This window comes from Agelaius phoeniceus, chromosome 3 (genome assembly GCF_051311805.1).
Source record: "Agelaius phoeniceus isolate bAgePho1 chromosome 3, bAgePho1.hap1, whole genome shotgun sequence".
Lineage (NCBI taxonomy): Eukaryota > Metazoa > Chordata > Aves > Passeriformes > Icteridae > Agelaius > Agelaius phoeniceus.
In genome coordinates, this window is record NC_135267.1 from 4425478 (window position 1) to 4452675 (window position 27198).

The window sequence follows — 27198 nt, forward strand, 5'->3', positions numbered from 1 at the left end:
CAGGCAAAGATGGTGCCACTTCTCTGCCAGGTAAAGCAAAATTCCCATTCCCTCAAAGAATGCCCCAAATTCCAGCACAATATTTGAGCAAAAACTGCCTCACTGCTGACCTCGTGGTGCAATGGCAGCGCGTCTGACTCCAGATCAGAAGGCTGTGTGTTCAAATCACACCGGGGTCACATCCCCTGTCATCTCCTGGATGCTTCCTTTTGCCCCCCCACTCCATAACTCTGTACCCCAAATCCCTTCAGAAGGGCAGGGGATGAGCCATGGCAGAGTGGTCTTTACTTGCCGGATGAGTGTTCAAAGTTTCTTCAAAGTTATGCTTCTTCAAAGTGTAACTTCAGCTTTCCCTGTCCTATCCCATGAAGCCAGATGTGGCTTCATGTCTGCAGATGAATTCTTCTGGTCCTAAAATCCCTTTGGAAAGGCAAGGAACTGTTAGGGGGGATAAGATCCCTTTATACGTTCTTCCTCAGATTGAAAAATCCAAATTTCTCCCCATCTCTCTTCACATCCTCCATATCCAACTCCCCCATCACCTTGATGGCTCTCACTGAACTTGCTTCACTGTGTCAGTGAGGTTTATTTGTTGATTCTGTTGAAACACCTGGCTGTGGGGAGCCTAAGCTGAGCCATCAGGACTGGTCATCAAGATCTTTAACTCTCTGCTTAGTCTTCTCTTGATTCCCCATGGTGAGATGGACAGAGGGCATGGAGGGCTGGAAAAAAGGCTTGAATCTGTAGGAATGGCCTTATACAAGTTATAATTCATAAAAAGTAGCTGAACTCCTTTAAGGGCTCTTTCAAGGTGAATTTTGAAATATATAAACAGGAGACATACTGAGATAAGACAGTGGATCAATAAAAAAGACAAGAAGCTAAGATCCCTCATCCCACAACTCCTGGAGTGCCACCAAAGGGTTGAGTGAGCAGGGATTTCCTCAAGATGTCGCTGCCTCACTGCTTTCGATGTCACAGAATCATTGCGCTTGGAAAAGACCACTAAGATCACTAAGTCAAATGTCCTTGTTCTTGGCTCTGTCTCCGTAATGTGATTTTCTGTCCCTTTGACTTCTCAGAATGGAAAGAAACTCAGGTATTTCCTTTTGTAAATCTTCCACAGATGAAAAAGCCCCAAATAGTACCCCAATAGTACCCCAAATTTTTCAAGATGCTGTTTTAGGGAGAACTGTCATTATCTTGAAAGGATATCTGGTAGGATATTCTTGTAGAATATCTATTATTCTTGTAGACTTCCCATCAGAAGTATTTTCACTGCCAGCAATGGGAACAGTTCTACATTTCATAAAAAAATGCTGAGTTTACAACTATTTTCACTTTTCAAAGGGCCAATCTCTGAAGACTTCTGAAAGCCTTTTTTTTTTTTTTTTTAAGCAGGAGCATTTTGAGTCACAATCTAGGGAAGGTGTCCTTGCCCATGACAGGGGGTGTGGAACAAGAGAATCTTCAAGGTCCCCTTTCAACCCAAACCATTTGATGATTCTATGAAGAGCCTGGTGATGAGGTTTAATCAAAGGGAAACTTCAACAGAGAGTAGAACTTGATGTCTCCCATTCAAGGAAAGTTGTCATAAACTACTTATAACCAAGATTATTTCATAATCTTGAGACTCTCAAAATGTTTCCAGTTAAAATACTCTGTCTTGCATAAACAAGAAAATCTTTGAGGCTGTATCAAATGGGGAAATGTGAGGAAGAAAAGCTTAAAATGTTCCATATTGCTGTAAATTGCTGTAGCAAATTCTCTTTCCTATATAACTTTATTTCCCAGAGAAAATCCAGTTCTCAGGGAATTAGATCAGCCCTATAGAGGTCTGTTACACAAAGTAGTTTACTCTGAATATTGACTAAGAAGTAGCTTGACCAGAGGAGGATGTGAAACCTGAAGCTGGGACTCTTTCACACAGGGACAAATTGGGTTCAACTCTGAACTTTTTGTGTCAGGTGGAGATGTTTTTCTGTAGAAACTTGAAGTATGTTTTGTCAGGCAGCAAGGTTGGTTTGTTTTGGTTTTGTTTTTCTGTCTGTATAAGCAACAGTGTCACTCTTGTGTCACCAGACCTCCTTCTAGAATGATCCCATGACTGTTTTGGAAGCTGAAGTTTTGTTTTTATTTCTCTCCACCCTATTGGTTCAAGTCTCAGTGTCCAAGTTGAGAACAAGGTCACATCTCCTTGTGAGTGACCAAGGAAAGGTTGGTTTTGGTCTGCTGGACCTTCCTAAGGATAAAGAAACACGGAATGGAAAAGGTTGGGAGGCACCACTGGAGGTCACTGGAGGCCCAACCTCCCTGCTCCAGCAGGCTCATCCTAGAAGACATTGCACAGGATTGTGTCCAGACAGTTCTGGAATATCTCCAGTGAGGGAGATTCCACATTCTCTCTGGGAAACTTGTAGGTCCTCCTGTTTGTGGAGGGAGGATCATTCCATGCCAAAAAAAAAGAAAAAAAAGATCTTTAGCCTTTTTTCCCTCAGCATTTGAACCAATCAATGAAGGGACTGCTGGAGAAGTGATGGAGGAACCTATTAACATTTAGACACCAGGAAGAATTTCTTCATGGAAAGGGTGCGCAGGAGTTGGGAGGGGCTGCACAGGGAGGTGGTGGAGTTTCCATCCCTGGAAGTGGCCATGGAATTACTGGATGACCCTAACCCTAACCCTAACCCTAACTCAGTGCTCCAACAAGGTGGGGATTGGTCACAGGTTGGACTCACTGATCTGGGAGCTCTTTTCCAACCTAAATAATTCAGTAATTCTGTGATTCTAACAGACTTTGTGTCTCTCATTTCCTCTGGCCAAGCCTGTCCTTGGTGCTCTCATACCTTCCCTGTTTACATCTACATCTGACTCCTGCTTTAGTGTGGAGCAGGATGGGGGTGTCAGGGCTGTGATTGCTCAGTCTCCCATGTGGGGATGAATTTTTATAAATATCTTCAGCAATGGCATGGAAAAAAAACCCCAAAGAGTGGGGTTTTTGCAATTTTATCCCAGCTATTTAAAAGCCACACCAGCAGCAGAGAACTTCCTAAAATGGAGCAAGCTGGAAAATATATAACAGAAGTACTCTGGGGTAATAGATTTAGGGGAAAATAACACAGGTTGTGACACTGGGTAGTTTCTTTCCCAATGTATATTTTGTTGACAGCATGTGGTTGATATTTATCTTTCTCTGCAATCAGGAGGCAGAAGGGTTTTCAGCTTGTACACTGATATCTTTAAAATCAGGCCATAAACCAGTATGGGATGGGTTATCAGCTAAGAATCTTCAAGAGAGAAATATTTCCTTGGATTTATTTCATGGGAAAACAACAATAAAAAAGGCTCAAAGCAATTTCTTATCTCTATCTCTATCTCTGTTGCAATACCCAAGCCTAGAAATCATCAAACTTCTTCGTCATCAGATTCCAGAACTTAATTCATAATTAATTTCTTGTAAACCCTTTTTTTCTATTTTTTTCAGCTGTTTTGCCAGGTGCAGACCCAGGATGTACTCATGAGTGATTTTCAGGTTCCTGTCTTAGGAACTGGGTGAATATTAGAACAAATTCCAAGAAAACCTGAATAAAGCACAGGGATCACCCTCGTGAGCAGACGCCAATGCTGGCAGTGAGATGTAATCAAGAGTAGATTTTTAAAATGAATAAATGTCTAAATGAATACAAGCCAGAGCTCATCAGTTTGTAGGTACCATCATCCTAATTGCATTCCCTGCTCTATCACAGTTCATTAGCTTTTCATAGCCCCAGAAGTGTGTTAGACACTTTTTATGCCTTATATTTGCAGTAAAAAAGTCATGATGGGAATTTTTCCCAAGGGAAAAAAATGGCAAGATGAGGCTGGAGCAGATGGCCCTGCTCAGCATATCATTCCCCATCTCCCAAAGCTGATAGAGAAATAATATAGCTCCTAGACTTTTGAGCATGGAAAATCAACCAAATTTCTTTCCTTTGCCTGAACTTTTCCCTGGGATTTTGTCCTTTGTGTAAGAACAGGAGCTGTCTGCAAATGGGATCTGATCCAACAGCTTGGCTCCTTCCTTCCTTCCTTCCTTCCTTCCTTCCTTCCTTCCTTCCTTCCTTCCTTCCTTCCTTCCTTCCTTCCTTCCTTCCTTCCTTCCTTCCTTCCTTCCTTCCTTCCTTCCTTCCTTCCTTCCTTCCTTCCTTCCTTCCTTCCTTCCTTCCTTCCTTCCTTCCTTCCTTCCTTCCTTCCTTCCTTCCTTCCTTCCTTCCTTCCTTCCTTCCTTCCTTCCTTCCTTCCGCCACTTCCTTCCTTCCGCCACTTCCTTCCTTCCGCCACTTCCTTCCTTCCTTCCTTCCTTCCTTCCGCCACTTCCTTCCGCCACTTCCTTCCGCCACTTCCTTCCTTCCGCCACTTCCTTCCTTCCGCCACTTCCTTCCTTCCGCCACTTCCTTCCTTCCTTCCGCCACTTCCTTCCGCCACTTCCTTCCGCCACTTCCTTCCGCCACTTCCTTCCGCCACTTCCTTCCTTCCTTCCGCCACTTCCTTCCTTCCTTCCGCCACTTCCTTCCTTCCTTCCTTCCTTCCTTCCTTCCTTCCTTCCTTCCTTCCTTCCTTCCTTCCTTCCTTCCTTCCTTCCTTCCTTCCTTCCTTCCTTCCTTCCTTCCTTCCTTCCTTCCTTCCTTCCTTCCTTCCTTCCTTCCTTCCTTCCTTCCGCCACTTCCTTCCGCCACTTCCTTCCGCCACTTCCTTCCGCCACTTCCTTCCGCCACTTCCTTCCTTCCTTTATACTTCTGAGATTTTATATCATATTCCCGTAACCAAAACTGTTCTTGCAACTAAACCACTGCATAAGACCTATGTCCTTTACTTGGTGAAAATGGCTGATTAAATACAGAACTGCTGTAATCTGAAAGGCCAATTTGATTTTAGAGCAAAAGCCACTTTTCACTTACTTGTGGTGTGATTGCAACAGCTTTGATCCAAATAATGTACCAGCAGAACTGCTGAGTGTCCTGGGGCAGGAGGAGTGAGTGGAGGGGAAGGAGGGAAGGAAAGGCTCTGTCTACCCTCTCCTGTGAGAACATCCATCACAAAATGTCCTGGAGCAGCACCATGTCCATGTTGGCATTAAAACAGTGTAGGGACAGAGGTACAGGGTCTGGCTCTGTAATATCAGCTAAACTGGCTCAGTTTGGGCCCAGAATTGTCACAAACCTATAGGGGCTGTTATGGGCTAGGAGCCCCTCTCTATGGATAGTTTTAATCCAGGTGGCCAGCCACCCTTGCTGCCTCAAAATCACAGAATGCTGTGGGCTGGAAAGGACCTTTGCACCCACACCCACAAACTCAACCTCACTGCCCCTCTGGAGGGCTGGAGATGGGGTAAAAGATGGGTTAAACTCTGTTTTATCCCCCCAGCAAAGGCGTGGGAGTGAAAATGTGCAGATGACTTGAGAAATGCAGCCCTAAATGCTGCTGGGAAGTCTTGGCCTATCCAAAGTTTCCTAGAAGTGTGTGGCTCATTACCCAGGAGGAATCCCATCCTTGAAGGAGGGGGTGAGGTGCTGCTGTTCAAGACGTGGTTTCCCAGGAAATTCATGCACAGGGGAGCAGGAAATATTGGCCCTGCGTGGCTCTGTGGAGACCTCTGTGCAGAGGGGGCTTGGGGTCATTGAAATAATCTCAAACATTTTGTAAACTTCAGCAGATGAGAGTCAGGATGGTTTATGCCATGTCAACATGTCTGTGAGGAAGGGGGATAAAAAATTAACAACTCTGTGACTTCCCTGTTTGTTGAGGGATTCTTCCATGCTGGAATTGTACAGCTGCTGCAATGTCAGCCCTGCTCCCAGCTGAGGTTGGAGCAAACCTCATCCCCCAGCATAGAGACCAGCGTGGTGGGGAAAATATATCTGTGAATGGAGAGATGAAATGAAAGAGATGAAATGAAAAGAGAGGCAGAATGTATATTTACATGGTGCTCCCAGAGGTTCATCTGATAGACCACAGAATGGAATGTTTTGGGTTGGAAGGGACCTTAAAGATCATCCAGTTCCACCCCCTGCCATGGGCAGGGACACCTTCCACCATCCCAGGTTGCTCCAAGCCCCATCCAACCTGGCCTTGGACACTTCCAGGGATCCAGGGGCAGCCACAGCTTCTCTGGGCACCCTGTGCCAGGGCCTCCCCACCCTCATGTGTATCTCAAGGAGATATTTAAAGGGCATCAGATATCAAGGAAATGCTCAGAGTCCTGTCTCTATGACTCCTAAGAAATATTATAGTCATCAAATTTCAATCCACAAAGGGTATAATTATAGGAAAAACTAATTTCAGGAAAAAAAAAGTTTCGAGAAAAAACATTAACTCAAATTTAAACTAGAACCTGGGAAGCAAACAATTGGGTGATGTAGGAACAAGTGAAGAGCCAGGCACTGCCACTTCTCATCCCCAGCAGATGTGGCCCATTTTGGGTGGGAGAAAGCAAACTCCACTCCCACCTCTGGCCCCTGCATTATACAATGCCCTGATTGGCCCATTGGAAATTGGTGACATGCTTGATGATGTCATGGCTTGCACAACTGGGTTTTGTCTCTGATATTGACCTTCGAAGCTGTGGGCTGCTTTACAGAGGGCTAGAAATGAGGTAACTGAGTAAATCAAAGTATCCAATTATTCCGGGTGACTCCTCCAGCTGGTTTTTTCTGTTCTTTAGAAGTGTCCAAGGCCAGGTTGGATGGAGCTTGAAGCAACCTGGGATAGTGGAAGGTGTCCCTGCTTATGGCACGGGGTAGGACTGGATGTTCTTTAAGGTCCTTCCAACCCAAACCATCCTGTGATATGATATTTCAACTGATATTTCAATTTTATAACTGAATGGACACACTTTTTTTGTAAGATTAGTGATACCTTTTCTTTTCTGTGCCATCTGTACAAGTGGAGATCTGCAGTGGTTGATTAAGAGGGGATTTAGACATCCATAATCACTGTGATTTCTCTTGGGGACAGTGGCATCCAAGCAGAGAAGGGAATGAAACTCTGGGCAATTCCAAGCTTTGATCAGGATACTCACCTGTGTAGAAGACAGATATTTAGATCTCAAAAATATTGTTGTTATTAGTTATGATTTATAGCAGAAGAAAGATTGCTAGCAGCAGGACAGAGGAATTCAAGACAACTGAACCATGAGGAGGGGGAGAAGGACTATTGATGAAGCATCTTATAAAAGGCTCATTTGCAGCTGCTGCCAAATAAGACTAATATGAATAATTGACAGAATTACAGAATCACAAGGTTGGGAGAGACCTTCAAGATCATGAAGTCCAACCCATGCCCCAACACCTCAACTAAGCCATGGCATCAAGTGCCACATCCAATCTTTTTTAAACACATCCAGGGATGGTGACTCCACCACATCCCTGGGCAGGCCATTCCACAACTTGATCATTCTTTCTGTAAAAAACTTTTTCCTAACATCCAATAAATATTTCCCTTGGCGCAGATTAAGACTGTGTCCTCTGGTTCTGTCAGCTGCAATATGTAATAATTATAATATGATTAGCTGCAAATACAGTCTGGAAAGCTTCTGGACTCATAGCAGGGCCTTTCTCTGGGTTCTGAGATGACATCATTTGACCATACCCATATTGTGCAATTCTTGGCTTCCAGTCCAAGGTGACCACACCAGGTGCCTGCTGGAATAGTTCCTAGCCAGGACTAATCACTGAAACAGCCCAAGAATTTTTGGCACAGGGCTAGCAGAGGACAAAACTCCCAGGGCTGTTCTAATAATTGAATATTGCAGAGGATGAGTTTTCAGTGGTCACATCCTGAATCACTGCTCGCATTCTGCTCCCTGAATTAGCTACACCTCAATAAATTGTAATGTGGTCATGGATGTAGCAGGCACAAGGGAGTTGTCTACTACAGATGAGAACAAGGAGAAGGTCAATGCCATGCTGACCTGACTGATTATAGATATAAATATATGTGAATCCAATTCTTGTGGCTGCAGCATCAGCACCTCCCTACCTAAAAAGTGTTGTGGTGTTGTGAGGGGTCCCCAGGACAAGGTGAGAGATGAGAATTTGACTCCATGTTCTCAGAATGCTGATATGATATGATATGATATTATAAGAAATGATATACTAAAACTATAATAAAACTATACTAAAGAAAGAAAAAGGATACATCAGAAGGCTAGACAAGAATGATAATAAAAACCTGTGACAGAGAGTCTGACACAGCTGGCTGTGATTGGTCATTAATTAAAAACAATTCACATGCTGGGTAAACAATTCTCCAAATCACATTCCAGAGCAGCAAAACAGGGAGAAGCTGAAGCTTCCCAGCTTCCCAAGAGAAAAAATCCTGGTGAAGGGATTTTTCATAAAATATCATGGTGACAAACAAGAACCAGTGGAGTTTCATGGTTCTGTTTTTCATGGTAATGATGGTGCCAAAGGCAACAGAACCTACCCAATACACCACAGGAGCAGACATTTAAATGATGCACACAGGGAAGCATTTAGACCGTGCTCACTGTCTAATGAAGACACTTCTGGTGTTTTAGCTTGTCATCAGCTGTACCATAACTCTTAAAAATTAAGGCTTATTCTGTAGGATACCATCCACACAGAAGTCTCAGTATTTTTTAGGAAAAGCAGCAGCACTAGGGCAGTGTGACACATCAGGGAACTCCTCATCAGGACCAGAGAAGCACCAATCTTTTCTCCACAGCCTACAGAAGATCCTGCCTTCCTCCTTCATCTCAAACACTCATTATTATTCCTTCTCACCCTCCCCTTCACAGAGGAATTCCCCTTCAGCTTAGAGGCACAGAGGACAGTACATTCTCCCAGCTGGTGTTCAGTGCTGTCATTTGAATTTCTGTTTAATGTTGACTCAGTGTCTGGATTGCAGCAGGAGGGCACAAGCAGCTGAGTTTAAAGCAGCCAAGGGCAGGTAATGATTGACCAGGTTCCCAGACCTCAGCACAGCACCATCCCTGAACCTGAAATGAAGAGGGGCCTCCCCTTGTGCCCTTTCAGTGACACCAGCCAATGTCTCACACACCAGGATTCATTAACTCATCTGATGTATTGCTCCTCATCTAAAAATTTTAGGATATTTCTTTAATAGGAGACCTCTGTAAGCTGTTGTCAGGCACAGTGAGGACTGATGGAGAAACAGAGGTAAAACCTGCCCTGTGCACCCATTTAGCCCATGGGAAATGGCACAAACCACTCTAATGACAAGTGATGTGTAGGAATATTGTGTGTGAAAGCCAAGTGTGTCCATTAGAGGATGTCCACTGGTAAATTTTCATTTTCAAGCAACCTTGGCCCTCATTTTCCCATTCTTATTCTTATTGTGCCCTTGTCATAGCTGAGACAGAGACAGCACAAAGCAACACACTCCATTTTCAGAAGGCTTCACACTGATTTTATTATACCATGCATGTTTTTTGTACATTCTTACAAAATGCAGAAGTTTACACTTTACTCATTGGAATAGGCAGTTGCAGGTTTCTCTTATTTATCCTTCTTTCTTTCTTGGTTTCTATGTCAACGACCTTGTTGGAAAATTCTTTCAGGGGTAAACATGGATCCTCTTATCAAACTTCCCTCTGGCTCACAGAAGTCACTGTAAAAACTCTTCCACATGCCCTTAGCAGGATGATGTCAAAGGGTAGAAAGATGGAATTACAGAATGGTTTGGGCTGGAAGGGAGCTTAAAGATAATCCAGTTTCAACCCCCTGCCATGGGCAGGGACACCTTCCACTACCCCAGGTTCCTCAAAGCCTGATCCAGCCTGGTTTTGAACAGTTCCAAGGATGTTCCACCTTCCATCAGACCAGGCTGTTCCAGATGGAGCAACCTGGGGAGTGGAAGGTGTTCCTGCCCATGGCAGAGGTGGAACTGGATGATCTTTAAGGTCCCTTCCAACCCAAATATTTTCATGATTCTATGATTCTATAATAATGATTTGTGCTATCATTAGGAAGCCAGGAGAATACTGGATTATGTTTTAACATGCATTTAGTTTTAATGGAATATAAGCACATGATTTCTTAAATAACCCTGTGCCTACGAGATTTTAAAGGCATATTTATATTTACAATAGTAAAATGAAGTTTTGCCACCATCCAAATACTTGTACCCTGTTTTAAACAACCTATCTCAAAAGCATAGTAGTTTTTAGACTTCTTTTCATTTGTCATTAGCTGATGAGTAACACTCAAAAGAAAACACTGAGGCAAACCCCTCCTATATAACATCATGTATGGTGCTTGCTGTGGATTATTGTGGGGGTAGTTTGTTACCCAAGGAAGGAACAGGAGAAGAAAAACCCCTGTTTTGCAGAAGACTGAAAAAATCAGCTTGAAATGCTGTGTGCAAAGTTTTTCCCCACTCAACATTCCAGATTTTCCTTGCAGTATCACCTTTGGAAAGGGGCTGCTGGGGCAAAATTCAGGAAAATTGAATTGCAAAATCCTTCCAGCTCCTCTTTGCTTAGAGAGCTTGATTTCTCTGGGATAGGTACTTGCAGCTCCTTGAATTCCCAGCTCATGTGTGGGGGTTAATGTTCAACAGAGATCTCCAGGACTTCATCCTGGCCCTGGGTGCTGTGGGATAGAGCTCCATGCACACACTTCCATGTTCCAGCCCCAGGTCACTGCTGTGCTGCATGAATTGTTCTGCTCCTTGCCTGTTCTGTACAAGTTTTGCCCGGTTTTAAGCAACCAGTTTGCTCCTGTCTTTGTTTTTGTTAGCACTCAAAGTCATGGAATTTTCCTCTCGCTCTGAGTGACATTTTCAGGTTGCTAGGAGGGCTCAAAGTGTTGGTCCCTTCCATAGAATCATGGAATCCTTGAAGAGTTTGGGTTGGAAAGGACCTTAAGGCTCATCTCATTTCAACCCCCTGCCATGGGCAGGGACACCTTCCACTGGACCAGGTTGTTCCAAGCCCCATCTTTGGTTGTTTCCAGGGTTCATCCACCACCTCCCTGGGCAATCTGTGCCAGGGTTTTGCCACCCCCGTTGCAAGAATCTTCTTCCCTCTTTCCTAGAGGGCCATTCTCTTTCTGCAAAATCTGTTCAGCAAAATCTGAGTGCTGTGGCAGTCCATACAAATGAAATCATATAATTTAACTTTAATAATAGATTGACTTTGTTCCAGAGGAGGGAAAATAAAGCCATGGAAGTGAGTAGAGCTTTTTCAAATAACAAAAAGTAATCACAAACTTCCCCAGTGCCACATTTGATTTTATTTGGGAAAAACACCCCTCCTCCCTCACTTGGATGTCTTATGGATAAGTGCTTCCATTTGCACAACATTCCCACACTGTTCTGTCTGTGTGAAAGACAGGTGAGGGGAATTCACATTTCAAAGGGTCTTGAGAAAAACAGAAGAGTTTTATTTTTTGGTTTATTCATGCTGGTGTGGCAGATCAGGTGTTTGCCTCTCTGTATCCCACTAAAGAGAGAAGAGAGGGGTGACAAATTAAATTTCTTCTCCATTAGAAATGGGGAAAGTTGAAGAGTTGCTGGCAAGGGAAAAGATCATTTTCAAGGCAAGGGTGCAGAAAAAAAAAAGAGGGACAAAAAAGGAACACTTGGCATTTCTTGGTTAATTAGATTTTATGAGTGGAAGAGGGAAATCAGTGTTTATCTTGTTATTTGCTGCATAAACTCACCTTGTTGCCTCTCTCTCAGCTGCTCAATCTGGCCCATTACTGTGCAAATTAAACATAAACCTCAGTAATGTTTTCATCCTTCGAACAATTCTTGGAACAAAAGTGCCATTAACTCTGAGTTAAATATAATGAATGAGGTAATAAGGAAACAAACCACTGAACCAGAATGTCAGAGGTAAGAACTGCAGAAACACCTGGGCTGTGGCAGTGTTTAAGCTGTTTATTAGCCCAGGATTTTTTGAAGGAGAACCTTCCTGCATTGATCTCCTTTTAAGAAAATTTACAGCCACAGGGATCATGCTCTGAAGTGAAGCCCCAGAAGATGCTGCCCTTCAAAGCATTGTGTCAGACATGATTCTTGTGGAATCAGCACATTCTCCCAACCTTTTAAGGGCACTGAGAGGGGAAATAGTTGGCATTGCATCACAAGCTTGTGCGTGTATATGAAGTAGTTTATTTCCTTTAAAGGAAAATAGATATATTAGTGACTGTTAGAACTCTTAACTCCTGAGGTTTTTAATCTGGACAAACGAACTGAATGCAAAGAGAATTCGCCCCTTAAGGCTGAAGGTGGAGCAGAGGGAATGATGTGGGATGAAGTGCCAGGCTGAATGGGGCTTGGAGCAACCTGTTCTAGTGGAAGTGTCCCTGCCCATGGCAGGGGTGTTGGAATGAGATGACCTTTAGGGTCCCTTCCAACCCAAACTGTTCTGTGATTCTGTGACACAAGTGAGGAGTGAAAGAGCTTTGTGTCAGCCCCCTGCAGTGGATGAGGCTGTCCTGAGACCTGTTTAAAAAGTGACAGAGAACAGTTGCATCACCTCAACTCTTTCCCAATGCTTTCCTCTGCCTTTGACATCATCCACCTGGCTACAGGGATGGGGAGAAGGAGACAAAATGTGACATGAACTGTCAGTGAGTGACAAACCCAGGGTCAAAGCTGGGTCTCCACTCCAATGGTCAAGTTACATCAGGGAAGGTATAGGTTGGAAATTAGGAAGAAATTTTTCACCAAAAGAATAATGAAGTACTGGAATGCTCTTCCCAGGGAGGTGGTAGAATCACCGTCTCTGGATGTGTTTAAAAAAAGACTGGACATGGCACTTGGTGCTATAGTCTAGTTGAGGTGTTAGGGCATAGGTTGGACTTGATAATCTTAGAGGTCTCTTCCAACCTCATCATTCTGTGATTCTGTGTCTTCCAAGTCCCCCTGACCCATCCTGGTGCCTGTGTTGGGAAGAGGCTTCCAAAAGCCATGAAAATTGGTGCAGCTCACTCAGGCTTGGCTGATGGTCAGATTATATAACTGGCCCGTGAAGTGGAAATTCACCCTTGGGGGATTGCAACACATTCACTGCCACCTGAGATAAGGGGTCCAGTCCCTCTCCAGAAAGTTCATGGCAGTTACTCATTGACTTGTCACACAACCCCAAGGGCCCTATAAATACCAGGTGTCTGTCCCAGCCCTTGCTCAAGCCAGCTCCAGCCACCATTGGCCTTTCAGGTGCTCTGCAGGACCTCACAATCCACAAGCAGCTGACAGCCATGAAGATCCTCTACCTGCTCTTCGCTGTCTTCCTCCTCCTCTTCCAGGCCACTTCAGGTGAGAAGCAAAACTCCTACAAAGAGCAAAAGGGTTTGTAAGCAGAAGAGTGTTCACAGGGGGGCAAAAAGCCACCATCAGCTGAAAGGCAAAAACCTGATGCCACAGGGGTGGTGCAGTGGTGGGACCAGGAGCATCTCCACTCAGAATACTTCCACTTGCTAAAAAAGACAACACATGACCTGTTGAACATTTACCTCTCATCATTTCAGGCAGAAAGCTGAGATTTTAACTCCTGCCACTCCCCACAGGTTCTGCAGACCCTCTTTTTGCTGACACCGTCGAGTGCCGGAGCGCACAGGGAAGATTCTGCCGTGCTGGGGCGTGCCCACCCACCTTCACTGCCACGGGGACCTGCCACGGGGGCATGATGAACTGCTGCTCCAAGTAGGTGACAAAACATCTCGGGGGCCTCAGAAGGTCCCCTGTTTTATCCCCTCTTTCTCTGAATAATCAGCAAAACTTTAGTGGGGCTTGCAGGGCAACCCTCGGTGGGAAGGTCCAGAGGGAGGAGGAACACGTGCGTAATGTTGATGTGTGTTTAGGGAGAAAATTCATTTGAATGGAAGTTATGTATGGGAGAAAGAATTCAGAATTCAGAAAGAATTCAGAATGGTCAAAATGTCCAAGAATTCAGTATTTTTCACTTTATTTTGAATTTTTATGGGAAAAGAAAGAAGTTTTTTCAAGAAATTATTAGGAAAATACTTCACAGCATTTATACCCATCAGGGGAAGCTTTTTATCATCCCTCTGGTTTTATTTTAAAATTTACCTAGAAAAGCTGGGAGAGTGTTCACAGAACTTTGCTTTTCAACCTCTCCCCATCTCTCCTTCCTTCCACCACTGTACAGCTCCTAGAAAGGTGATGAGGAGTGAATTTGTCACTTTTGACCTTTGAAACCACTTTCTAATAATGTCTGGAGTTTCCCTGATAGCCAGATTTTTTTTATTTCCTTAAGGCTTTGGTCATGCTTTTGAGAAATGCTTTTCATCTTAAAATAAAACATGCTCTCCATCTAATTAATTATTAGAATAACTTTGTTCAATTAATGGCCACGAGATGATCCTTGCCAGCTGCAGTGACATTCACACCCCCAAATTCAGAGCCAGATTAGGAGAGGTTCCTGTACCTTTGATGAAGAGGACTGGTGTGATGATAAAATTTATCCCAGCCATGATGTTCAGGCAGATCCCCAGCCACTGATGTGACAAGACAGACCCTGGCTCAAAACAAAGGGAGAGCTCAGATCTGTGATGTCTGAATTTTCCAGAACTCCTTATTCTGTGATTCTGTTACTTATAGAATTGCCAAGGCTTAAAGGTTCCCAGAAACTGAAGAAATCTGATGAGGTGGTTCTAGAAAAAAAGTTTTATACATCTATTTAGCAAATGGGGATCCTCAGTGGTTTCAGAAGCCCAAGTAATTCCAATAATAGGGCAGGTTTGTTGCCAGGAGAATAAGATGTTAAGGAATAAGATGCTAAGGATGCATTTGGGAATTCAGGGAAGCAAACGGAACAGAAGGAACCTGATATTAGATGATTTTACAAAGCAGTGATGTGATCCCTCAGTTTCTGTGACCACTTATGCTCCTTGGGAAGCAATTTCCACTGATAGCAAATGGACTGGGAGGAGCAGATGGGAGAACTCCAACATCAAATTTCTGTCAGAACATCTGCTAGACCTGACAAAAAGAAAACTGAGCCTGGGAAAGGAACAAGACCTCTTGAGTTTGGTTTCAGGTGTAATTTTCCTACAGAAATACTCTTTCTTTAAAAATGTACCTGATACTGATGGATGTTACTGTTCAGAATTAAAGTTCTTATATTGGCTCTTTGATTTTCAGCTGAGCTGACCAATACAAGAGTAGAAGTTAAAACCAACAGGGTATTCTGGAGTACAATATAAATATTTTTTTCCAGCTCAGATTGCTTGAAAACAAATTTTTGAATTTAGACATGAAGGGCTTGGTTCAGCAGGACACATTGAGAAGTTTATTGGCATTTGAAGTGCCTTGGAGTATTTAAATCATATCAATGTATCTGGCTGAGTTAGCTCTAAGGGAAAACACTGATTTTCAGAAAAGAGAGATGTCTGGAGGCCAAGCAGATACCCCAGACCACTTCAGATGGCACTAAACTTGTATGTTCAGCAACTACATCAAACCCCCAGTTTTTTATTTTGGTGCAAACGGAATAAAAAATGTCATTACAAGGGGTCATATAACTCATTTGCCAGTGGCCACAGTTTTATACACTGGTTATCTGCAGACCTGGACACCCAACACACACAGAGATGTGGTTTTTAAACCTGCAGGCTGGACCCACCCTGTAAGTTCATTTTGAAAGGTAATTAGAAGGTATTGAGGCTTTTAGAGAACAAGATGAGGTGGAACTGCAGCACAATAACAAGACCCTTTGTATCCTTGCAGGATTTTGGCAGAGTAAGAAGAAAAAGCTTTCCTGGATCGCAGCCCTTGAACCAGCAGCATTTCCACTGCCTTGAGGAGCTGATTTTCATGGATTCCTCCTCTGTCTAAAGCCTCCTGCAAATGAGCTTTAAGAGAAGCTTCCAGAGGGCATGTCCTGTTAGCACACCGCTTCTGGAGATCCGGGTTTTCCCTCGCTGAAGTCACTCCCTTTTTGCTTTTAATACTCAAGCCACTTTGGCTCCTTGGCCACCTGTTCCAGCCTACCTCACAGGGGTGTTTGGAGGTTCAATCACTTCAGGTTCATGCAGCTCTTGGAGGATGTGAAGCAATATATATATTATTATTTTATTCGCACATGAAAATAAAGGTTTTCTTGAACCAAAACCCGTGATCTTTGTTGTTGCTCACAGAAATTTCCTCTCTGGTTTTGACTCAAGGCTCAGAATGATGCACTATTTTTTAAAGAAGTGAGTCTGTGCAGTCTCACATATTCCCAAAGGATTTGGGAAAGGGAATGACTAAAGGACCAGCCGGTTTTGGTGATGGTTAATAAAAAATGGTAATAAAATTTAGGATGACAGGAATGAAAGCTGAGTGGGAAGAAATTTACAGGCAACTCTTGACACAGAGGATAATTGTATGGCAGCCAATACCAGCAGTATTGCAATCTATATATATATATATAATATACAATATACAATACATAATACACAATATTCAATATATAACACATAATATGTAATATATAATATATAATACATGATATATAATATAACATATAATAATATATAATAATATATAATATAGCATATATAAGCATTAAAAATAGATACACACATCCCTGAATTTATTAACACAACAATGGGGTCTGAACTATCCCTCCACAAAGACAAGATTTGGGTGATGTATAGACTGGGTTTTAAAACATCAGACCTGTTTTCAACAACAGTCACAAAATTCAGTATTTAAAGAACACACTGTAACAAGGACATGTCCAATTTAAAAAACAGACACTGATGATTTGTTCTACGTCCCTCAAGTTCCTTCTGTGTGCTGGTTTTGTCTGGGATGGATTTAATTTACTTCCCAGTATGGAATGGTGGTTTGGGTTTGTGCTGGGAGCAGCGCTGATAATTCAGGGATGTTTTTTGTTATGGCTGAGCAGAACTCAATCAAGGCCGCCTTTTCTGCTCCTCATCCCACCAATGAGAGGGCTGAGGGGGACAAGAGGTTGGGAGGGGACAGAGCCAGGACAGCTGGCCCCAGGTGACCCAAAGGATATTCCAGCCCATGTGGGGTCATGCTCAGGAATAAAACTTGCAGGAAGAACAAGGAAGGAAGGAAGGAAGGGACATTTGGAGTGATGGAGTTTGTCTTCCCAAGTCTCTGTTACCTGTGGTGGATTCCTGCTCTCCTGGGGATGGCTGCCAGCCCATGGGAAGTAGTGAATAAATTCCTTGTTCTGCTTTGCTTGCACAGATTTTGTTTTGGCTACTAATCTGTCTCTATCTCAACCCACAAGTTTTTTCACTTTCACTCTTCTGATTTTCTCCCCATTCCACCAGGGCAGAAGTGAGCAAGAACTGCATGAAGCTGAATTTCCAGCTTGGGTAAAACCACAACATCCTGAAGAAAATCTCTGCTATTAAATCTGGATAAATTCAGAACAGACTGAGCCTCAGATTTCCCTGCTACCCCAATGAAACACATCTCTGGTGTGTAAATTACAGAGGTGTTATTCCAAAAGGGATTGTCTCTATTTCTGTCTCTGGATGCAGGACCTTATGCCCATCAAGGTCTGGCATTTCAGCCCAGCAGCCACCTCTCGGGATCTCTGCTGGTCAGAGTGACCCTGAGATATGTCAGAAAGTCTCTTTTCCCAGCCTGGTGGTTGAAGGAGTCAGAGCTCCTCATTTCTAATTCTCAAGATGGTTTATTGTATCTTATCTATAAAATTCTTTCTCCTGACCTGCCGAGGTACACTCAGCAGGACAGTCAGAGGCACTTTGCCCACCTCAGAGGCAGTGTTATCTTTTTATACTAAAAACTATGTGTACAATATTTACAGTAACTTCCCAATACCTATCACCTATGTTAGACAGTGGGCTTCTACTCTAAACCAATCCAAAAGTGCCACCATCACAGCAGAAGATGGAGGCCAAGAAGAAGAAGAAGGAGAAAGGCTGGACACGCCCAGATCCCTCCATCTTGCCCCCTGAACCCCCATTCTAAAAATCCCAAAAATCTATTTTTCACCCCGTGATAAATTCACTGTCATTCTACTTAAACTGTCATGGCTTGTAATTCTTCATATAAAGGTTGGTGATGGTTTTTCCAAGGGCTAAATCAAAGGCACAGGGGTCTTGGGCTCTGTACCAAGGTCTCTGAGCCCCCCCGGGCAGGGGCTCAAATCCTCGAGGGCAGCCAGAGGAATTTCTGGGTTCCAACAGCCACCCTCACTCCAGGCTCATTCTTCCATTTGTGCCCAATTTCTGTGAAGTCCCTTGAGTGCCCATCTCACCTCTGCATCCCCCTGAGCCTGAGTGGAACCTGGCCTTGGCCTCATGTGAGACAGCTCCCACTTCTCTCCTCTGTTGATGGCCCTACATCTGCTTCTCCCATCCCAGTTCCCTGCCCTGTTTCTCTCCTGCAGTGACCACTAGGAGTTCTTCCCAAGGATTTCCTCATTCCATGTCTATTCAGAACTTGTCTCCTAGGACACCATTGGTGTTTCCCCATGGAGGGCGGGGAGGGCAGCAGCTCAAACCCAACTCTTTGATAGCATTCAAGCTATGGGAAAAATAGGTCGTTTTGGTTGATATTCCCCTTCCAAAGCTGATGCGGGACCTCAGAAAAACTCATCCTTGGTGACCTGAAGAACAGATCAGTTTCAAAATGATGACTGGAACAGAGCTTTCCAAAAAATCTGCTATCAGTGACTTATCCCCCTCCCTGCTCTGGTCCATGGCCTGGACACAGGCTGGAGGTGGTCCTGTTACTGGCCTTGGACAGAAACTTCAGTCACTAGGACTGGAGTTTCCCACTGAAAATCAGTTTTATGCATGAGCAGCTTTTATTGAGTGCTCTGTCAAGGAGAACAAACATTGTGTACCCTCTGCCCAATGCCACCTTCACTGGCTGCAAACACTTGTCCCTCTCTCTGTCACTTGTTCCATGCCCTTAACTTCAGGACAGGGGAACTCAACACCACTTCTTGCCTCTGCCTGTTTATTTATTGCTGGAACAGAGGAGATTGTCACTAAATTAATCCTCCCTTTCTGCTCAGGCAGATTAGCTGCTCATCAGTTGTAATTAAAAGCAGAGAAACTCCTTCAGAGCCAAAGATATTTGCACTGATTTCCCCACAGTCCACAATACAGACCACAGGTGGTGATTTCTTAAGGTGTAAAGGCAAATTTACCAAGCTCCCTGAAGGATCAGTAAGCCAAACAAATGAATTTGCTCTTTCTGGGTGACAAAATTATTTTCCTTCAAAGGGATAGGTCCCATACAAAATCCACCAACCACTGCTTGGCTGCCAGGTCAAATGTTATAATAATATCTCTAACAGAGACCTCAAGATCAACAGCTTCCTGTCAGTCAAGCCTCAATGATGTCTCTGTTCAGTGGAGACTGTTTGGAGCATCTTTTCCTGGTCCTCAAGAAGAAGGAAGAAGTGGAGCACCGTGTCCAAGCTGCCTTTCCCTGGTGCCAAGCAGTCTCCAAGGGGGCTGTTATCACCCCAGGTACATTTATATTTCCATGGAGGGAGCCTGGACCTGGGACAGGCATTGCTGCCACTCTCCAGCTGGACTGGGGAAGGGAGTTGAGGAGGCCAGAGACATTCCCTCTTTCCTTCCCTCTCCCTGGCATTGTTTGGTTCCAAAGAACATTGAACCATCTGTGACATCATGGCCCAGCAGGGTTTGCTCAGCAGCCTCACTCCCCAAATTAAACATCCCTGCCCCTTGTGCTGCCTGGGACAGGCAGGAGGGGGGATTGTGCAAGGAGTAGAAAAGCACTTTTCACTTTTCCATTAAATCCTGTTATTTCTACAAGTAGACTTCACCCTTAATGGTTTCCTTACAGCTGGCTGTGTTTTAGAACATCAGAGACTGATGATTTAAAACATGACAAAGATAATGGACTCCACTTTTTTTCTCTTATTTTTGTCTTTCCAGAAGTGAAGCTGAGGGTGCAGGTGGATGGGCTGCCTGTCTGAAACCTTGTGCAGGTGCTCAGAGTGGTTTGGGTTGTGGGGTTGTGTCCATGTTCTGCATCACAATTCAGGCATCAGGGAGATGGTCAGTGTGTCCCTATGATTTCCTTTAAATAAAATTCCAGGCACACAGAGACACAGTGTGATTTAATACAAATGGTTGACTCCTCGAAACTTCTATATCCGGGAGGGAAATGGAGGAGAGGTGACAGCAACAGCTTGAGCCTCTGACTCAGGCTCTAAATGTGTGTGTGAAAATACAAATGTGTATTTTCATGTGTGTGAAAATACAAATGTGTATTTTCATGTGTGTGAAAATACAGGGCCTTTCCCTAAACCATCACTGCCCACCCCAGCTCTTGTCGGGTCCGGCTGTCTGTCTCTGCCCCGACACGGGTAGAGTGGTTCTTTGGTGGGCGCGATGCAAAGGACGAGTCTGGACTCTTCAGCTTTCGGTCTTCAGGTTGTTAATTATTTCTTATCTACAAAATTTTTCTGTCTGCCCAACAGAGGTCTGATCTGCAAGCAGTCACAGGCACTCTCTGACCACCCACGGGGCGGTCATGTCTTTTTATACTAAAACCTACGTATACAATATTTACCTTTATTTCCCAATGCTTTTCACCCATGTTGGCAAGTGCACCTTCACCAGAAACCAATCTCTAAGTGCCAACATCATCACAGGAGATGGAGGACAAGAAGAAGAAAGAAGAAGGACAAGACACGCCCTGATCCCTCCATCTTGTCTCCATAACCCCCCTGTACCAAAAACCTTAAAGTCTATATCTCACCCTCTAAATGTGTCTCTTTTACACCTTTTACTCTAAAGTGATTCTCTTGTCCTCAGACTCTTGTTACTTCTGTGGATGGATCAAAATCAAGCCACCAAACACTCTTGGCAACATTCCAGGGTTTTCGAGACCCCCAAGGGTTCTCCTGGCATCTCTGGACATCGGGAACGATGTGCTGAGATCCCACAAGCTCTCACAGCTCCTGGCTGAGGTCTGAAGGATAATTTTCTCACCATGTTCCCCAAGGATGTGGGCTCAATGAAGTATGAGTGAGAATTTGTTTTCTTTGCCATCTGTATCCTGTTGCCCCTCCTCAACCTCCTCATCCATCCACAAGAAGATTTTTGCTTGTTTCTAGCCCTGATATACTGAATAAGTGGGTTTCTTTTATAAACCTGGAGCCCTTTCATGCCCTCCATCCAACTTGCAGCAGCTGGTTCAGCAGGCACAAACCTCTCTGCCCTCTGTGAGCAGTCAGAGCTGACCCCTGCTCTTGCCCTCCCTCGTTTCAGTTTGCTGCTCTGGCTGAAGCAGTAAATAATTAATCACCCTCGTGACTTTGTTTCACTGATGATTTGTGGTTTGTCTTGTTTGACTGAAAAAAAAATGTTCACTTAAGTTCCCATATGTCACAGGAGTGGCATTTCTTGGTGACAGGTACAAGGGTTAAGAGACCTTTACAGAATTCTGGTGACACTTCTTCTGGTCCATTTTAGATAAGGCTGGACCTTCACATGCATGAAAAAAACCCCACTAGATTTTATTTTCAGATACAGAAATAAGTTACAAGGTGATAAGAGAGGTGCAGACACCACACAGAAGTGGGTTTGATATGTTGAATCTGTGAAATCAGAGATGTGAGTCTCTTCATAACCACATTCAGCAAGGTGATTGACAGCAAGGGAAAATGTCATTAAATCAAGAAAATTTGGGGAAGAATGAGTAGTTTTAGACACACCATGCAGACTAGATTTGGGAAGAAGGCTGACACTATGATATCATTGTTTTCAGACAGATCTTTGGGGTTGCTGGAGGGAATTAGGATCTGTCTCTTATGATAGCATGGCACAACACACAGAGGTGTCTCTTCCAGTCATTTCTGTTTAATGACTTCTGTGACATTTGGTACAAATCCATAGCTAAACTCACAAATAAAAGGCACAGAGACTGACTGAGCTGTGAACCATGTTGGAAAAACTCCTGGGAGTGCCAGTTTCATAGTCAGGAGGGGGGATATCCATGACTCTTTCAGCCTTACTCTGGCTCCTTCTGTTGCAGCCCTACAACTCCAACCCAAGCAAGGATTAAATCTCTGATCCTTTCCTGCATTTGTCTCCATCATCACAGAATGGTTTGGGTTGGAAAGGACCTTAAAGCTCATCCTATTCCAAGCCCTACCTGGGTAGGAATATTTTCCAGTATCCCAGGTTGCTGCAAGCCCTGTACAACCTGTCCTTGAATACTTCCAGGGATGGGGCAGCCACAGCTTTTCAGAACAACTTATTCCATTGTCTCACCACCCTCACAGTGAAGGAGTTTTCCTGAATATCTCACCTAAACCTGCTCTTTCAGCTTGAAGCCATTGCCCCTTGCCCTGCTACTCCATGCTCTTGCCTCCAAGGAGGACTTTTCTCCTTTGCTCACCCTGCCTGGTGGCTGAGGGGGAGGACAAGCTGGCACAAGACCATGGCCAAGAGCCACAGGGCACCATCAGTTCTGCATGGTTTACAGCCCTGCAGATCCCAGGAACCCACCTCCCTCCTGCTCCAATCCCCTGCCCTCCCTGGGCACAGCCCACCAGCTGGCACGGGTTGGTTTGGCTGCTCGGGTCAGCCAGCAAGACGTGGTCACGGCTCAGGTCGGGCATCTCCTAACGTGAGAGGTTGCAACACCTCCCTACCTCACCAATCTCCATGGGAACAGGGCAATGAACCCTCTGTTCTCCAGGCAGCCACTCCTCCACCCCCTTGTTCTGCCCCAGAGCCTTTATATGCAGAGGCACGGCCTGTGCTCAGTCTCGGACAGCTTCTGTTCACACTGGTGTTGTCTCCATCCCTGCCAAAGCTGCCTTGCTGCCAGCTGCCAGTCATGAGAATCCTCTTCTTCCTCGTTGCTGTTCTCTTCTTCCTCTTCCAGGCTGCTCCAGGTAAGGCTGAAGAGAGATGAGAGGAGGCTCAAAGGGTGAGGATGAAGAGAAGTTCTTTAGATCCCAGTGCTGAGGGTCAGATTACCTCTCTGCTCTTGGAATCCAGGACTTTCCTGTTAGAATTCCCCTTCCCTGGTCATTGTTCTAATTTTCAAGCTATCAGTTCTTGATATTCCTACTGATGGTTTCTTTCTGGCATGTGATGACAAAATAAGAAAAAAAGGATGGTCCTGTATTGACCTTGGTGCCAGAAAAAGTTTTGGAGCAGCTTAAATGCCTTCATGTGGCATGTACAGAACACCCAGGGCACAGCCAGAGTTGGTCCATGAAAAGCTGATCCTGCTTGACCAACTTGATCTCCTCGATGACAAGGTGTCCCATTTGGTGGTTTAGATATCTAGCTGGATTTTGTTAAATACCTGACACCATTTCCCACAGAGTTTTCTTGGAGAAACTGGCTGCTCCTGGCTTGGATGGGTGCACTGTTCACTGATTTAAAAACTATCAGGATGGCCAGGCCCAGAGAGGTGTGGGGAATGAAGTTCAGTCCAGCTGAGGCTGACAGCAGTGGTGCTCCCCAGGGCTCAGTACTGGGGCTGGTCCTGTTTGATATCTTAATGAATGATCCAGATGAGGGGACTGAGGGAAACCTCAGCAAACTTGCAGATTACACGAAGTCAGGTGGGAGTGTTGATCTGCTGGAGGGCAGGAAGGCTCTGCAGGGGAATCTGGACAGGCTGGATCCATGGGATGAGGCAAATTGTGTGAGGGTCAAGAAGGCCAAGTGCTGTTCACATCAACCCCTGCAGCTCCAGGCTGGGGCAGAGTGGCTCAAAAACTGGAACAGGCCCTGGAGGTGCTGCTGGCAGCAGATGGACATGAGCCAGGTGTGCCCAGGTGGGGAAGGGGCCAAAGGCACCTGGGCTGTCCCAGCTCTGGGGTGGCAGCAGGAGCAGGGCAGTGCTGTCCCCTGTGCTGGCACTGCTGGGGCACCTCCAGTGCTGGGAGCAGCTCTGGAATCCTCATGGAGAGAGAGAGACTGAGAGGCTGGAGTGTGTCCAGGGAAGAGAATGGAGCTGGGGAAGGGGCTGGAGCACCAGGAATGGCTGAGGGAGCTGGGAAAGGGGCTCAGCCTGGAGAAAAGGAGGCTCAGGAGGGACCTTGTGGCTCTGCAGAACTCCCTGACAGGAGGGGGCAGCCAGGGTGGGTCAGGCTCTGCTCCTGGGAAACAGGGACAGGACAAGAGAAAATTACATCAAGTTGTACCTGGGGAGGTTTTGATCGGATATTAGGAAACATTTGTTCACCAGAAATTCTCCAACCCTGGCACAGCTGTCTGGGGCAGTGATGGAGTCCCCATCCCTGCAGGGATTTAAAAGCCATGTGGATGTGGCACTTGGGGACATGGGTCAGTGGTGGCCTTGGCAGTGCTGGGGATGGTTGGACTCGCTGGTCATGGAGGATCCAAGGACCCTTTTCCAACCTGAACAATTCCCTGAGGATTTTATTGAGGCAATTGTTAGAATAATACTAAGGATGTAACCTGGCAACATGAGAGCTTTCTCTTCTCACATTCTCATGCACATATCCTCGACTGTGTATTCTAGATTAGGAGACCTCATCTATTTTTGGGAAAATGTTATCCTGACTGTTGCTTTTTGCCTGAACTCAGTATTGGCCATGTGCATTAAGTGGTTTTGGAGCCAACGTATCATTCCAGGCTATTTGGGTGTCTTTGAAGCAGCTGAAGTTGTCTCAATTTGATTTGCAGTAGTCTCAAATTTGTACCAGCTTTCCTAGACCATCAAATGTCTGTCTACTCAAAGAAAAAAAAATATAGAACCATTGAGACAAAATCTCTACTACAAGTTTTGGGATTGCCTTCCTGGGCTTTTCCTACTTCATGCACCACAAAATGTGTTATTCATATCAAAACACCCTGTGACCCCTGAGATGGCTGCAGGACTGGCACAATTCCAGTAGAATCTCTGGGAAAGGCCACCGGTTATTTTCTATCTCTTCATAAAGATTATATTATTAATTATACAATATACATAATATATAATATATGATATATTATATTATACATAACACATAATATATACTATATACTATATACTATATAATATACAATATACAATATATTATATGTAATATAATATATATTATATATTATATATTATATATATTATATATATAATATATACTATATATTTTATATATATTACAGATTATATAAAACACTATAATCTTCTTTAGATTATATAAAACACTACAGGGTTTTTTAATTTAAGAGATAAGGGAAACCAAAGAAAAATCAGCTGAGTGACATCAAAAACATGTAATCCTTGAACAAAATGTGATTAAGAGAAAGGACTCCAGAACTACTGGGACAAAGTGGTTGTAATGTTAGAGACCTGATTTAGAATAAAGCTGTGATGCTTTCCAAATTAGGGATGGAATCCAATTTGATGACAAAACCTTAACACAGTGCCAGGTAAATCTCATGCCTCATGTCCCCAGCCCTCTGCCAGGACAAACAAACATGAATTTTCCCTATTTTTTTGCAGCTTACAGCCAGGAAACCGCAGACACCCTGGCCTGCAGGCAGAGCCGGGGCTCCTGCTCCTTCGTGCCCTGCTCTGCTCCTCTGGTTGACATCGGGACCTGCCGCGGTGGGAAGCTAAGATGCTGCAAATGGTAAGAGAAATTCCTCTGGGGAAGGGCTGCTGTACTAAAAGCAAGAAGAATCACCGGGCTTTTCCTCTTTTCAGCATCAGAGCCCCTTCTCCAGACCCCTACAATATCCAAAAAGTACCTGCTAATTGCTGGGGTTGGTGTGTGGTGAAAACAAAACAGAGTTTTTGTGGTGTTGGAATATTCCAGAGAAAAGGAGAGGCTGTTTGCAAAAGTGACAGGACAAGGGGCAATGGATTCAATCTGACAGAGAACAGATCTGGATTGGATGTTAGGAAGAAATTTGTCCCTGTGAGGGTGGTGAGGCCCTGGCACAGGATGCCCAGAGAAGCTGTGGCTGCCCCATCCCTGGAAATGTTCAAAGCCAGGTTGGATGGGACTTGGAGCAACCTGGGATAGTGGAAGGTGTCCCTGGTATTCTGGGCATCAGCAGCCACAAGTGAGCAGCTGTGGTGTGTGCTGAGAGGTGACAGCCTCATTCTCTGTTTTATCTGGGTTGTCCTTCTTGCCTGGCCGGAGACACAGGTCCAGCTCAGAGTCTCCAGCTGTCTTTACCCTCATGTGGTCCCTGATGTCTCCATCAGTCTGAGGTGTCAAGGTGTAATTTATTTGTTTGGTGGATGAGCTAAGCACCTGAATTTTCTCTGCAGGACCCCCAGCTCCTAAATCTGACACCTCTCTGACCACTCAGACAAGAGCTCTGGACATCTGAGACATCTCCCATCTCTGGACATCGATGGATCCTGTCCTCAGTGCCCTGGGGAGCCTCTCCCATGGGGATGGAGGCTCTCAGGAACATGAGAACATCTGAGGAGGAGTTCTTGTCCAGTAAAGATATTTGCAGTTTCAATTCTAATAAAAGCAAGTTCTTGTGAAACCATGTTGCTGATACTTGCTCATGTACGTCAGGGTGGATGTTGTTGGTTTTGTTGTCGATAAAAATCAGCCTGCAAATGAATTTTTTTAACTCCCTTAAGTCCATGTGTCATCAAGTCCTGTTAAATCACCCTGTGTTGCAGTGATTTATGTGGCAACATTTATATTAATAATTGGAAAAGCATTAAACCCCATTCCAGCTGCCATTCCAGCCCAGAGCTGGGATTCAGGAGACAATCTCAGTCCTCTGCTCCTGTCCAGGGCTGCATCTGCCAGCCCAACCTGAAATATTTGGAATACAGAGAAAACCCCAGGGTGGCAAAAGGGCTTGAAACTGTGTGAGTCAAGAGTCACAAGAGTCTGCTCCTGCTGTCTCTGTTTAGTGTAGACAAGCATCATGTCCATGGAATTTAATTTCTCTGTATCCCAAACTGGTCAGGCTGTTTTTCCCTGCCTTGCTCTGTCTGGAGGCACTGAGCTGTGTGTCCATCAGCCTGGATTCTCATCACCAAGACTCATCCCCTCCTTCCCTTCCCCTTCCCTAACACCCTCAGTGCAAAGGCCACAAGGATTTGGGACAGGGGGTGACTCGAGCTGTCCCTGCGCTCCATGCCAGGAGCTCCTGGAGGGATTCAGGACTTCCATGGGTGCTCAGCCTGGTCAGTTTGTGCCAGCTCTGCACTGGCCTCATCACAGTGGGTTTGGAAAATCACAGAATCATGGAATGGTTTGGGTGGGAAAGGACTTTC

General features: G+C 44.7%; 1 protein-coding gene and 1 non-coding gene across 2 annotated transcripts; both read left to right on the forward strand.

The window, feature by feature from the left end:
• The first annotated feature begins 107 nt into the window (after positions 1–107).
• TRNAW-CCA (transfer RNA tryptophan (anticodon CCA)) lies at positions 108–179 on the forward strand. The gene has a single exon. It is a non-coding gene; the product is annotated as a tRNA-Trp (tRNA).
• Positions 180–22729: 22550 nt separating this feature from the next.
• LOC143693674 (gallinacin-9) lies at positions 22730–25580 on the forward strand. Its single transcript, XM_077176334.1, has 2 exons — positions 22730–22876; positions 25447–25580. The coding sequence occupies exons 1-2, from the start codon at positions 22819–22821 to the stop codon at positions 25578–25580; spliced, it is 192 nt and encodes a 63-aa protein (XP_077032449.1). The 5' UTR covers positions 22730–22818.
• The last annotated feature ends 1618 nt before the right edge of the window (positions 25581–27198 follow it).

Excerpts from the sequence above, each read along its gene's own strand:
- LOC143693674 (XM_077176334.1), top strand. The coding sequence starts at position 22,819 with ATGAGAATCCTCTTCTTCCTCGTTGCTGTTCTCTTCTTCCTCTTCCAG. Across the intron at positions 22,877-25,446 it reads CCTCTTCCAGGCTGCTCCAG|CTTACAGCCAGGAAACCGCA; the intron begins GTAAGGCTGAAG and ends ATTTTTTTGCAG.